Source organism: Rissa tridactyla, chromosome 23 (genome assembly GCF_028500815.1).
Source record: "Rissa tridactyla isolate bRisTri1 chromosome 23, bRisTri1.patW.cur.20221130, whole genome shotgun sequence".
Lineage (NCBI taxonomy): Eukaryota > Metazoa > Chordata > Aves > Charadriiformes > Laridae > Rissa > Rissa tridactyla.
In genome coordinates, this window is record NC_071488.1 from 2,335,250 (window position 1) to 2,346,720 (window position 11,471).

The 11,471-nt window shown below is 70.8% G+C and overlaps 1 protein-coding gene across 1 annotated transcript; it reads right to left on the reverse strand.

The window, feature by feature from the left end:
- Nucleotides 1-3: 3 nt before the first annotated feature.
- Nucleotides 4-11,286, reverse strand: USP21 (ubiquitin specific peptidase 21). The gene is made up of 24 exons (XM_054183024.1): nucleotides 11,240-11,286; nucleotides 9,059-9,484; nucleotides 8,685-9,006; nucleotides 7,729-7,788; nucleotides 7,336-7,459; nucleotides 7,122-7,233; nucleotides 6,896-7,033; nucleotides 6,734-6,798; nucleotides 6,492-6,595; nucleotides 6,327-6,413; nucleotides 6,144-6,222; nucleotides 5,883-5,990; nucleotides 5,175-5,289; nucleotides 4,171-4,344; nucleotides 3,952-4,086; nucleotides 2,370-2,502; nucleotides 2,122-2,266; nucleotides 1,828-2,018; nucleotides 1,100-1,160; nucleotides 893-1,011; nucleotides 677-790; nucleotides 421-570; nucleotides 294-336; nucleotides 4-205 (listed from the first exon to the last, which is right to left on the reverse strand). Exons 1-24 carry the CDS (start codon nucleotides 11,284-11,286, stop codon nucleotides 69-71), a joined length of 3,189 nt encoding a protein of 1,062 aa, XP_054038999.1. The 3' UTR covers nucleotides 4-68.
- Between the last annotated feature and the right edge of the window lie 185 nt (nucleotides 11,287-11,471).

An 11,471-nucleotide genomic window follows, 5' to 3' on the forward strand; every position in this document is an offset into this window, starting at 1 on the left:
TTGTTCTACTGCCACGGGGGGGGGCCTGCTGCCGGGTCGCGGCAGCAGGGGGGGGGGGACGCCGGGGCTCAGCGCAGCCCCCCCAGCAGCTGCCCCACGGCCGCTTTGGCGCTGGCGATGCAGTCGTTGACGGAGACGCCGGCGTAGGAGGCTCCGATGAGGCTGAGGGGCAGCCGCTGCTCCGCCAGGAACCGGCCGATGCGCTCTGCGGGGACGGGGATGGCCGGTGGGCGATGCTGGGGGGGGGCGGGGAGGGGGGGGCCAGGAGACACCCTCCCCCCCACCCCCCTTACCTGTGCGCTGCCAGTGGCCCAGCGTGTACTGGGGGATGCAGGCCTAGGGGAGGGGGGAGAAGCCGGTGAGCCCCGTGGGACCCCCCCCCCCGGCCCCCCCCCCAAAGCCCGCGGCGCCGTCACCCACCTGGTGCACCCTGAGGATGGAGCGTGTCGGGGGGGGCTCCAGGCCCAGCTGGTCGCGCGCGGCCGCCTGCGCCCGCTGCAGCAGCAGCGACGGTGACGCCGAGGCCGGGTCCCCGAAGCTCTGCCCGAACCAGGCGCCTCCCAGCATCACCTGCGCGGCACCGGTGGCACCGTGAGCCCCCCCCCGCAGCCCCGGGTCATCCTTGTCTGTGGCCCCCCCTGCCCCCCTCCCCGACCCTCCATCCCCGGTCGCTCACCGTCAGCCGCACGGAGCCGGCTCCCGCGCCGTCGTGCTCGGGGAAGGCCACCGAGTCGTAGACGATGCCCAGGAGGGAAGCGTCCTCGGAGGAGGGCACCAAGTGCCCGAAACCCTGGGCAGGAGCAGCGGCGTGAGCGGGATGGGGACGCCCCTGGGTGCTGGGGGGGGGGACACACACACAGACACATCGCAGGTGTCAGGGACACCCCCTCACCGTGACGGGCAACGTGACGCCCTGGTACTGCAGGTTCACCACGGCCACCGACACGGCCGGGATGCGGCGCAGCTCCTGCGCCAGCGGCTCGGCCTCCTCCGGCAGCACCTCAGCCAGGGCTGGGAGGAGAAGGGGTGTCAGGGGGGGTCACCTCGTCCTCCCTGCCCCCAGGGCACCCCCCCCCCCCACCACCACCCCCCCCCCTACCTGCGGCTGGGAGGGCGCTGATGACGTGGTCAGCCGTCAGGGTGCCATCGGGTAGGGTGAGCTGGGGGGGGAAGAGGAGAGCGATAGGGGGAGAGGAAAATGATGGGGAGGGGGAAAGGAGCACGATGGGGGGGGAAGAGGGTGATGGGGGGGGGAAAAGGAGGGTGATGGGGAGAGGGAGAGGAGGGCAATGGGGGGGAAGGAGCATGATGGGGGGGGGAAGGAAGGCGATGGGGGGGGGAAAGGAAGGCAATGGGGGGGGAAAGGAAGGCAATGGGGGGGGAAAGGAGGGCGATGGGGGGGGGAAAGGAAGGCAATGGGGGGGGGAAAGGAAGGCAATGGGGGGGGGGAAAGGAAGGCAATGGGGGGGGGGAAAGGAGAGCGATGGGGGGGGAGGAAAGGAGCGTGATGGGGGGGTGAGTGATGGGGGGAAAAAGGAGGGCGATGGGGGGGGGAAAGAGGGGGGAAAGGAGGGCGATGGAGGGGGAAGGGGGGGCGATGGGAGGAGATGGGGGGGGAAAGAGGGGGGAAAGGAGGGGGAAAGGAGGGGGAAAGGAGGGGGAAAGGAGGGTGATGGAGGGAGATAGGGAGAGGAAGAGGAGGGCGATGGGGGGAAGAGGAGGGCGATGGGGGGAGCGTGATGGGGTGGGCGGAAAGGAGAGCAATGGTGGGGCACTGGGAAGGGGACCGGGGTATCCTGGCCCCCCCCCCTCAGCCCAGGGCCCTACCTGCCATCGGCCATCGGGCCGTGGGCGCAGGCGGCGCAGGGGCGCGTGGCACCGCAGCTCGACGCCGCGGGGGCGCAGAAACGCCACCAAAGCCTCGGGCAGGGTCTGCATCCCCCCCCGCAGCGACCACTGGCTCCAGCGCTCGGCCCGCGCCCGGCGGCTCAGCCCCGACTCGGCCCCGCGCTCCTTCCCTGCGGGTGACAATGACACGTAGCGGTGGCACCGAGGTGTGGGGGGGGGGGGGGGGGGGGGCTGTGTGTGTGCGTGTCCCCCGTCCCGAAGCGCGGCGCTCACCGGAGCCCAGCGCCATCCCCAGCAGGACGGAGCGCCGTCGCCGTTCCGCTTGGAAAAGCGCAGGGAAGCAGGAACGGATACTCAGCGTCCGACAATCCCCGGCGAAAACCCCCCGGCACAAACTGTCCACGGCGATGTCGGCCACCTACGGCGAGAGGGGACGACGGCGCGGGGAGGGTGAGATGGGTCCCCGCCCGCGGAGTGACGGGTACCGATAAACCCCCCCCGCCGGCGTTATCGGCGCCCACCTCCCGGCCGAAACGGCGATGAACGAAGGCGTGGACGCTCTCGTCGGGCTCCGTCCCGGCCGGTGCCAGCAGGTCCCGCACCCCGCTCCACAGCAGCGCCTGCGAGAAGGGGGACACCGGCCGCAGCAAGGCCCTGGGGGGCCACCGAGGGCTCAGGGCTTGGAATTTTTGGGGTTGGATTTTTTTGGGAGGGTTGGATTTTTCGGGGTTGTTGTGTTTTTTTTTTTTTTTTTTTTTTTTTTTGAGTTGGATTTTTCAGGGCTGGATTTTTTTGGGGTTTTTCTTTGAGTTGGATTTTGGGGTTTTGGGGGTTGAATTATTTTGAGGTTCTTGTGGTGGGATTTTTGGGGTTGGATTTTGGGAGGGTTTGAGTTGGATTTTCAGGTTGGATTTTTCGGGTTGGATTTTTCTTTTTTTTTTGGGAGGGGGGGGGGTTGGATTTTGGGTTGGAATTTTTGGGTTGGATTTTTTTGGGTTGCATTTTGGAGTTGGATTTTTGGGGGGGTTGGATTTTGGGTTTTTTTGGGTTGGATTTTGGGTTTTTTTGGAACCCTCGGTGGCCCTCTGTGTCCACCTACCCCAAGCCCGATGGCAGTTTGTGCAGGGCCCCCCTGACATAGAGGAAGCGATTCCTGGAAGCCGGGTGGTCCCCGGGGACGGGAAGGATGTCACCCTCCAGGCCGAGCTCAGAGACCTGGGGGGGCGGGGGGCCATGGGACGGGCATGGGGCAGCCTCGGCGAGACCCCGACACCCCCGTGGCAAGCCAGGGCACCCTGGCACCCTGCGTCCACCCAGGGAGCCCTCTGTATCCTGGCACCCACCCCAAACACCCTCAGCCCTTGCACCCACCCCAGGGACCCCCACAAGGACCCCAGTACCCACCCAGGGGCCCCCCAGCCCATTACACCCACCCAGGGACCCCCACAAAGACCCCTGTACCCACCCAAGGACCCTCAAAAGGAATTCCGGGACCCACCCAGAGACCCTCAGCCCCTTGCACCCACCCCAGCGACCCTGGCACCCACCCAGGGACCCCCCAGCCCCTGGAACCCACCCAGGGACCCCCACAAGGAATTCCAGGACCCACCCAGGGACCCCCAGCCCCTTACACCCACCCAGGGATCCCTGTTCCCCAGCACCCAGAGACCCTCCAGCACCCTGCAGACAGCTCCAGGGCCCCCCGGACCCCTGCACCCAGGGCCCCCCATGCCCTTGTGGCCCCAGGGACCCCCAGGACCTCGGGATCCATCCAGCGACATCCCCCCGCCCCCCCCCGACACAAGCAGACACCCAGGGACCCCCACAAGGACCCCGGCACCCACCCCAGAGACCCCCAGCCCCTTACACCCACAAGGACCCCGGCACCCACCCCGGGACCCCTGTCCCCCAGCACCCAGACACCCTTCGGCCCCCTGCAGCCAGCCCCACGCCCCCCCCCCCGGACCCCCGCACCCTGGGACCCCGGGATCCACCCCGGGACACCCCCCCCCCGACCCAATCTCGCACCCAGGGACGCCCTCCCCGGACTCCGGCACCCCGGGACCCCTCCGCCACCTCCCCCCCCACCCCCCCGCCCCGTACCATGTGCAGGGTGTCGGTGCCCGCCGCCCCCCCGGGGCGGATGCCCCGCGGCCCGTGCTCGAACACGGCCCCGTCGGGGGCGCGGGTGCTCTGCAGCCACCCCCCGAAGCGGGCGCCGGCCTCCAGCAGCAGCACCTGGGGACACGGCCGTCACCCCGGGGACACCGACGGTCCCGGTCCCCGTCCCCCCCCTCTCCCCCGGACACGGTCCCGGCTCACCTTGGGCGGGCGGGGGCTGCGGACCAGGTGGTAGCAGGCGGCCAGGCCGCTGATACCGCCCCCCACGACGGCCACGGTGGGCGGCATGGAGGGAGCGGGGGCTCGGCCGGGCTGAACGCGGGGCACCGGCACCGGGCCCGCCCCTTCCCGCCGCTGCCGGGGCGGAGGGCGGAGCTAAGGAGGTGGAGAGCCAATGGCAGGACGCCGGACCCTGACGGACAGGTGCCGGCACCACCCCCCCCGGAACCAGCGGCAGCGCGCCCCGCCCCCTCTCCAAGCCCCGCCCGCTCGGCTCACCAGCCTATCAGCTGTAGGCCACGCCCCTCACTGAGTGCGCCACGCCCCCTCTTCTGCTAGCCCCGCCCCTCAAGGGAAGCCAGTCCCGGTAAGCCCCGCCCTCACATTAGCCCCGCCCTTAAAACCAACCTATCGCATCAGTTCTCAACACCAGCAAGCTCCGCCCCCTTACCCATAGCCCCGCCCCTTGCCCGCAGCTCCACCTTCTTTGACCTAGCCCCGCCCCTTTCCCCGTAGCCCCGCCTTCTCCGTAGCTCCGCCCCCTTACCCCGTAGCCACGCCCTCTTCTGCCCTTAGCCCCGCCCCCCCACGCCCCAGCCAGAGCTGCCCCTTCCCCCCTCCAAACTTCGGCTTTTCGAGGTTTTGGGATAGTTTTTTTTCTTCTTCTTTTTTTTTTTTTTTCTTTTTTTCTTTTTTTTTAGTAAATTTATTGACAAAAGCCCCCGCCCCGGGGCAGCGCGGACTCCATGCAGGCCCTCGCCGCGGGGGGGGGGACAGGTCAGGGCCTCCTGCCGGGGGGCTCCTCCAGCTCGTAGAAGAGGACGTAGCCCTCGCTGGACGGGACCTGGTTCTCGCTGATGGGCGAGACGCTGCGGCAGCACCCGGCAGCACCCTCAGCCCCCGCCGCCACGGATGGGCACGGGGCAGGGGGGGCTGGGGCCCGGGAGAGGCGGGGGGGGTGGGTGACGGGGTCGGGGGGCACCTACCGGGAGTCGTTGTAGACGCGCCAGCCGGCCGGGTCCCGGCAGAAGGCCGTGTAGTGCCCATAGTGGACGCTGCCCGAGTGGTTGCAGAGGGCGTAGAGGCTGTAGACGGGGCTGCCTGTGGGGGGAGGCCCAGCTCAGCATCCCCCTGACTCCTTCCCTCCCATCCCCCGTCCCCCCCCCACAGCATCCCCCTGACACATTCCCCCCACCCTGGCCCCCCCACAGCGTCCCCTCAACGCATTCCCCCTGCGCCCCCATAGCATCCCCCCGTCCCCCTCACGGCATCCCTATGAACGCGTCCCCCTGATACATTCCCCCCCCCTGCCCCGTGCCCCCCACGGTGTCCCACCCACAGCATCCCCCCGATGCGTCTCCCCGGCCCTGTCCCCCCCACAGTGTCCCCCCATCCCTGTCCCTCCCACAGCATTCCCCCCATGGCATCCCCCTGACGCGTCCTTCCCGCCCTGTCCCCCCCACGGCATCCACCCAATACGTTCCCCCCCCCACTCCCTCCCCACGGTGTCCCCCCAGCATGTCCCCCATCCCAGCATCCCCCTGATGCATTTCCCCCACGGCAATCCCCCCCGCCCCGCCACAGCGTCCCCCCACAGCATCCCCCCGGCCCTGTCCCCCCCACAGCATCCCCCGGACGAGTTCCCCCTGTCCCTTCCCCCGTGTGCCCCCCCGCCCCCCCCCGGCATTTCTCACCCGCCTTCTCGCTGGCGAACTCCCGCAGGTTGAGCTGCTGCAGGGGGAAGTCCACGAAGACGGAGCACTTCTTGATGGAGTAGCGGGTGGTGGAGAACCGGTTCAAGTCTGGCCAGCGTCAAGGGAAACACGGACACAAGCACATGGAGAGGTGGCCCCCCCCCCCCCCCCCCAGGACACCCCCCACCCCGAGCCCCGGCAGCTCCGGGGGTCTCGGGGACTTTCCCCCAGGCCCCCCACCCATCGCTCCCCAAAGGATACGGAGCACCAGGATGCGGGGGAAGCGCTGGATGGTCAACTTCTTTGTGCTCCGCGTCCGCTGCCGGCACTTGTCGCAGACCTGCCGGTGGCACGGAAACGGTGAGAGGGAGCCGGGGGCGCTGAGCTGGGGGGGTACCGAGCCGGGGGGGCACCGAGCTCCCCCCTCCATCCCCAACCTCTTACCGGGGCGTTCTCCGAGTCCAGCTCCTCTTCCTTGGTGAAGAGGCTGAAGCAGTCGTGAAGCGAGACCTTGCCGCCGGCAAAGCTTTTCTGCAGGGGGAGAGGGTCAGGCGGGGGGCTGGGGAGGGGGGACTGGGTGGGACGGGGAGGGCTCTGCCTCGTCCCTACCTTTGGGATGGGCAGGGAGAGATCGCAGAAGACCTCGAAGGTGGTGGAGCGGTAGCCGCACGCCTGGCACTTGAGGCAGCTCTTCAGCTGTCCCACGAAGAGGTCTGGGGTAGAGGCAGGGGGGTGAGGCCGGACAGAGAGGGACGCTCCGAGGGGGGGGGGGGGGGGGGGGGGGGGGGGGGGGGGGGGGGGGGGGGGGGGGGACTGGGGGGTCCGGGGGGGGGGTCACCGGCAGCGCTCACCCACAATCTTGCTGTCCTCCCTCTCCAGGTATCGCTTCCACATCTGGTTGGCGCGTTCATCATCGCTGCGGGGAAAGGTAGGGGGGTCGGGGCTGCGTCCCCCTCCACCGGCCACCCCGCTCCCCCCCGCCCCGGGGACCCCTTTTCCCCCCCCCCCCTCACCTCAGCGTCTCGGGGTCCTCCAGCACGGGGGTGCGCCGGGCGTCCGAGAGGATGCTGGGGGTCCTGCGGCCCTTGCGGTTGATCTCCACGTGCAGCCGGTCCATGAAGAACTTGAGGAACTCCTGGGCGTCCTGCTGACTGCGGCGGGACGGAGCCCTCGCACCCTCCGGGAGCCGGGGAGGGGGGGCGGTGGCGGGGGTGGGGGGTTGGGGGAGGAAAGCCTCACCTGTATCCGGTGAAGGAGGGGACGTATTTCTGAAAGATGGCCTTGAAGCGCCCGGGGTTGACGGCCTCGGAGGAGTCGGGGTGCCAGAGGGCGGCGATGACGTCGGCGAAGGCTGCGGGGACGAGGGACAAGCCGGGTGTCAGCGGGTTTATGTAAGAGCTGGGGCGGGGGGGGGGGGGGGGAGATTATCGGGGGGGGGGGCCTCCTGTCCCACCTTCAGTGAGTTCCTGGGGGGCGCGAGGGCCGGGGGGCTGCTCCTGCTGGAAGTCCCGGCGCAGGCAATAGTCCCGCAGCGGTTTGGTGCTGCTCAGGCACTGCAGCACGGCGTTCATGAAGCACTGCCAGGAGAACGGCGGGGACGCCGTGATGCCCTGCGGAGGCTAGGGGGGGGCCACCGGGCCTCGGCTTGTCCCCCACCGTCCCCTCACACCCCTGTCTGTGCCACGGGGACCCCCGAGGGGCTGGGGGATCCCTGGGGACGCGCCGGTCACAGCGGGAGGGAACTGCTTCGTCACGGCCGCTACGAGCCAGGGGGACCCCGGGTCCCTTCCACACCCAGGACGGAGGGACGGGAGGGCTCGGGGGACGCGGGGACGCAGGCACTTACCGTGTTGCCCAGGTTCCTGAGGCCGACGTGGCCCGAGCCCAGCAGCAGGGTGTGATGGGTCTGCGGGGACGCAAAGGGAGAGGAGTGAGACCCGTCCCCAAGCAGCAAACCCCTCCGGCCGCCCCTCGGCTCCCCACAGACGGACCAACGGCCGCAGAGGCTTCACCTCGCCGCTGACGAGCAGCAGCCCCATGACGGCCGTGTGGACCACCGACTCGGAGATGTCGGTGCCGCGGCCCTGCAGCTCCCGTTTGGTGAGCAGGGTGCGGTGCAGCTTGCGGGGGAGCTCCACCAAGGTGGCTCCCTGCAGCCCCGGCATGGCTCCTGCACGGCTCCGGCACCGCCCGGCGGCGGGATGGCGCTGCCGCACCGGTGTTGCCGGGTTCCCTTCGCCTCTCTAAGCCACTGCTCATTAGCTGATCCGATTTCCCCTGGCTATTCTGGGCCTTGCTGGAGGCTCATCTCGGGGGGATTAATTAGCAGGAGAGCCACCTCGGGGGGACAGCGGGCGGCCGGAGAACGGGGAGCGGAGGCAAGCACAGCCGCCTGCCCCGTGCCGCAGCGGTGGGGTGCGGGAGAGCGCCGCGGGGAGCGGGGCGGCTCGGGGGGAACGGGGGACAGCCCTTTGCCACCGGTGAGGCGACGCACCGCGGGGGGTCCAAGCCGTGTCCCCGTCCCCCACCGGCGCAGGGACGGCCCCGGGATTTCAGGGCACCTAATCCCCACACGTGGCCCAGGGCGAGTGGAGGACAGGGCCTGGCTGCTCCGCGGGGAGAAGGCGGATGCGGAAACGGGCACGGCCCCCCCCCCAGCACCGAGGGGACGCCAGCCTTTCGCAGCGGGAGTCCCCGAGGAGGAACGGAGCAGGGAGAGGTGAGACCACCATCCCCGTCCCACCCTGGCGGCGTCACCCGAAGCCGCTGCCCCGCGCCAGGGACAAATCCTGGAGCTCTTACAGCTGCCGCCTTCTCCTCGGTCCTGCCGGGTGCCGGGGCTCTGCCCAGGGGCGGGCTGCCGGGCGCCGGGACGTCGGGGCTGTGGGCATACGTGGGGTCGGGGGCAGTACGAGTCCGGGGGCAGCCCTCAGGGCGGACGGAGAGCAGCGGGGCGGACGGCTTCCCGTCCAGCCCCGGGGAGACGTTGACCCTCCGGAGAGAGGAGCTCCTCCTGAGAGCCAGCGAGCCGGCGCTCAGCTGGTGGCCGCAGTCCCTCAGCACCAGCCGGCTCAGCACCGTCGCCACGTCCTCGGCGCGGCCGCCGCTGCCGCCGCCACCCGCCCTGGCTCAGGTCCCCGATGCTGATGGATTTGGAACGGGCCAGGTTGCTCCGCCGACGTTCCGCCAGCGAGGCCCCGGCGGGCAGGGAGAAGGAGGCGCTGCCCGGCACCGCACCCGCCTGCGGAGAACCGGGCACGCGCACCGCGTGGTCTGCCTTCACGGGCCCCCGCCGACATGCCGAGACACGGAGAGCTTCCCCCCGTTTGGAGGCCCGACCCCGCTCCAGCTCCAGCTTCTTGCCGCGGTCCTCCATTGTGCTGGGCCGGGGCGGGAGGAGGCGAAGTTTGGGTGCCGGGGAGAGCCCGTTGGCGGCGGCGGAGGCCAGGGCGGTGGCATGGCGCTCCTGGCTGAGGGCCCGGTGGCCACTGGGCAGCTTGGCAGCAGCCTTGGGTTGGGAGGTGACGACGGCGTGGTCCCTGGCCCGGCTGACGCGGTGCTCCGAGGCTTGGGGCATGGTGGGGACGGCCGAGAGGGAAGCCCTGCAGGAAGAGGGAGGAGGTTGATGCCGGTGGCACCGGGACGGTGCGTGGGGGCACCGGGGCACGCACCCACCTCTCTTCGCCGCGCCTCCTCCCGCCAGCACCGATCACAGCCCCCCGCGGCAAGCGGCCGGACAGAGAGTCCCATCGGCGGGGGCCCTGCAGCACAAGGAGAGATGCTCCAGGTCACCGGATGGAACCGGGGGACCCCACGGCCCCCCTCACCGATGGGAGGCAAGTGCCATGCCGTGCTCCCCGAGCCGGCGGGTGACTCGCGGGGGTGCTCGGCACCACCGGGAGCAGGTGCTTCCCACCCACCCGCTCCGGGTTCTACCAAAACACTGCCCAGAGCAACGGTACAGCCGGCTGGGGGGGCAGCCATCTCCCGGCTCCTGCGCCGTGGGGGCACCCGGCAGCAGGGGGGGTGCAGGCCCCATGGCGAGGCCGCCGGTGCTGGGTGGCGATGGCTGTCCCCAGAGAGCGGCTCCGGGGGGACGATGGCCACGGTGCAGCCGCGGGGGCTGTGGCACGGCCAGAGCCGCGAGCTGCCAGCGGGAGGGGAAGGGCCCCGCGGGGTCGGCCGTGCCGATGGCAACGGCCCCCCAGCCCCATGGCCCACCCGGCCACTGTCCCCTGCCCGGCCTGTCCCTGTCCTCTGCCCGCCACGTCCCCTCCATATCCTACCTGTCCCCGTCCCCTACCTGTCCCCATCTCCCCCTGCCTTGCCTGTCCCCCGCCCTCTCCCCCCCATCTCCTACCTGTCCCCCCCCAGACCTGTCCCCTCCCAACCCTGTCCCCCCCATCTCCTACCTGTCCCCTCCCAGCCCCGTCCCCCCCAATCTCCTACCTGTCCCCCCCATCTCCATCCTCTTCCATCTCCTACCTGTCCCCCCCCAGCCCTGTCCCCATTTCCATCCCCTTCCATCTCCTGCCCGTCCCCCCCCAGCCCTGTCCCCATCTTGTACCCATCCCCTCAATCTCCTGTCCCCCCCCACCAGACCTGTCCCCCCCAATCTCCATCCCTCCCATCTCCTACGCGTCCCCCCCAGCCCTGTCCCTGCCATCGCCTACCTGTCCCCCCAATCTCCTGTCCCCTCCCTCTCCGTCCCCTTCCAGCTCCTACCTGTCCCCCCCCGGCTCTCCATCCCCTCTCATCTCTTACCTGTCCCCCTCCAGTCTTGTCCCCCCCCATCTCCTACCTGTACCCCCTCAGCCCTGTCCCCCCCGCTTTCCTACCTGTCCCCCCAATCTCCATCCCCCCCATCTCCTACCTGTCCCCCCGTCCGTGTCCCCAACTCCTACCTGTCCCCCCCATCTCTGTCCCCTTCCATCTCCTACCTGCCCCTCCCAGCCCCGTCCCCGCCATCCCCTGCCCGTCCCCATCCTCCGCCTTGTGTCCCCCCCCCCCACCCCCAACTCCTGCCTGTCCCCGTCCCCGCCCGCCCCATCCCACGGGGCCACTGTCCCCCTGCTCTGCTCTCCCCCACCTCACAGCACCCATTCCCCGCCCCTCCCGGGGCCGTGGTACCCCCCTCCGTGTCCCAGCCCCCTGCCCGGTACCGGGGCGGGGTGGGGGGGGACACCTTTCCGCTGTCCCCCCCACCAGGCCTCGCTGCCTGCTCCTCCCCCCGGGCCCCGCAAAACCCCTCCCCGCCTCGACCCTCCCTCCCCCCTACCCGTGTCCCCCCCCCCTCCCCTCCTCCGGTGTCGCCGGTGCCCCCTGCCCCCGCCGGGCCCCCCCCCCTCCCGCCGCACCTCCCGCGGGCCGCCATGGCAACAACTCCCGCACCGCCCGCCGCCATCTTTGCTCCTCCCCGCCCCAGGCCCCGCCCCCGCCCGCCCGGCCTCGCGCCTCACGCCGCGCACAGCGCCGCCGCCGCGCCGCGCCCCCCCCCCCCACCTTACGCGTGACGCACCGCGTCACCATGGAAACCGAGCGGCGTCCTCCCCCCCCACCCCCCCGCTCTTAAAGGGGCCGCCGCGCCAC

Bases quoted from the DNA above. Each gene is read 5' to 3' on its own strand.
- USP21 (XM_054183024.1), bottom strand. From the start codon at position 11,286: ATGGCGGCGGGCGGTGCGGGAGTTGTTGCCATGGCGGCCCGCGGGAG. The intron at 2,503-3,951 runs GTACGGGGCGGG...GTGGCCCCCCAG, and splicing joins GCACCGACACCCTGCACATG to GGCCTTGCTGCGGCCGGTGT. The intron at 571-676 runs GTGAGCGACCGG...GGTGCCGCGCAG, and splicing joins CCGGCTCCGTGCGGCTGACG to GTGATGCTGGGAGGCGCCTG.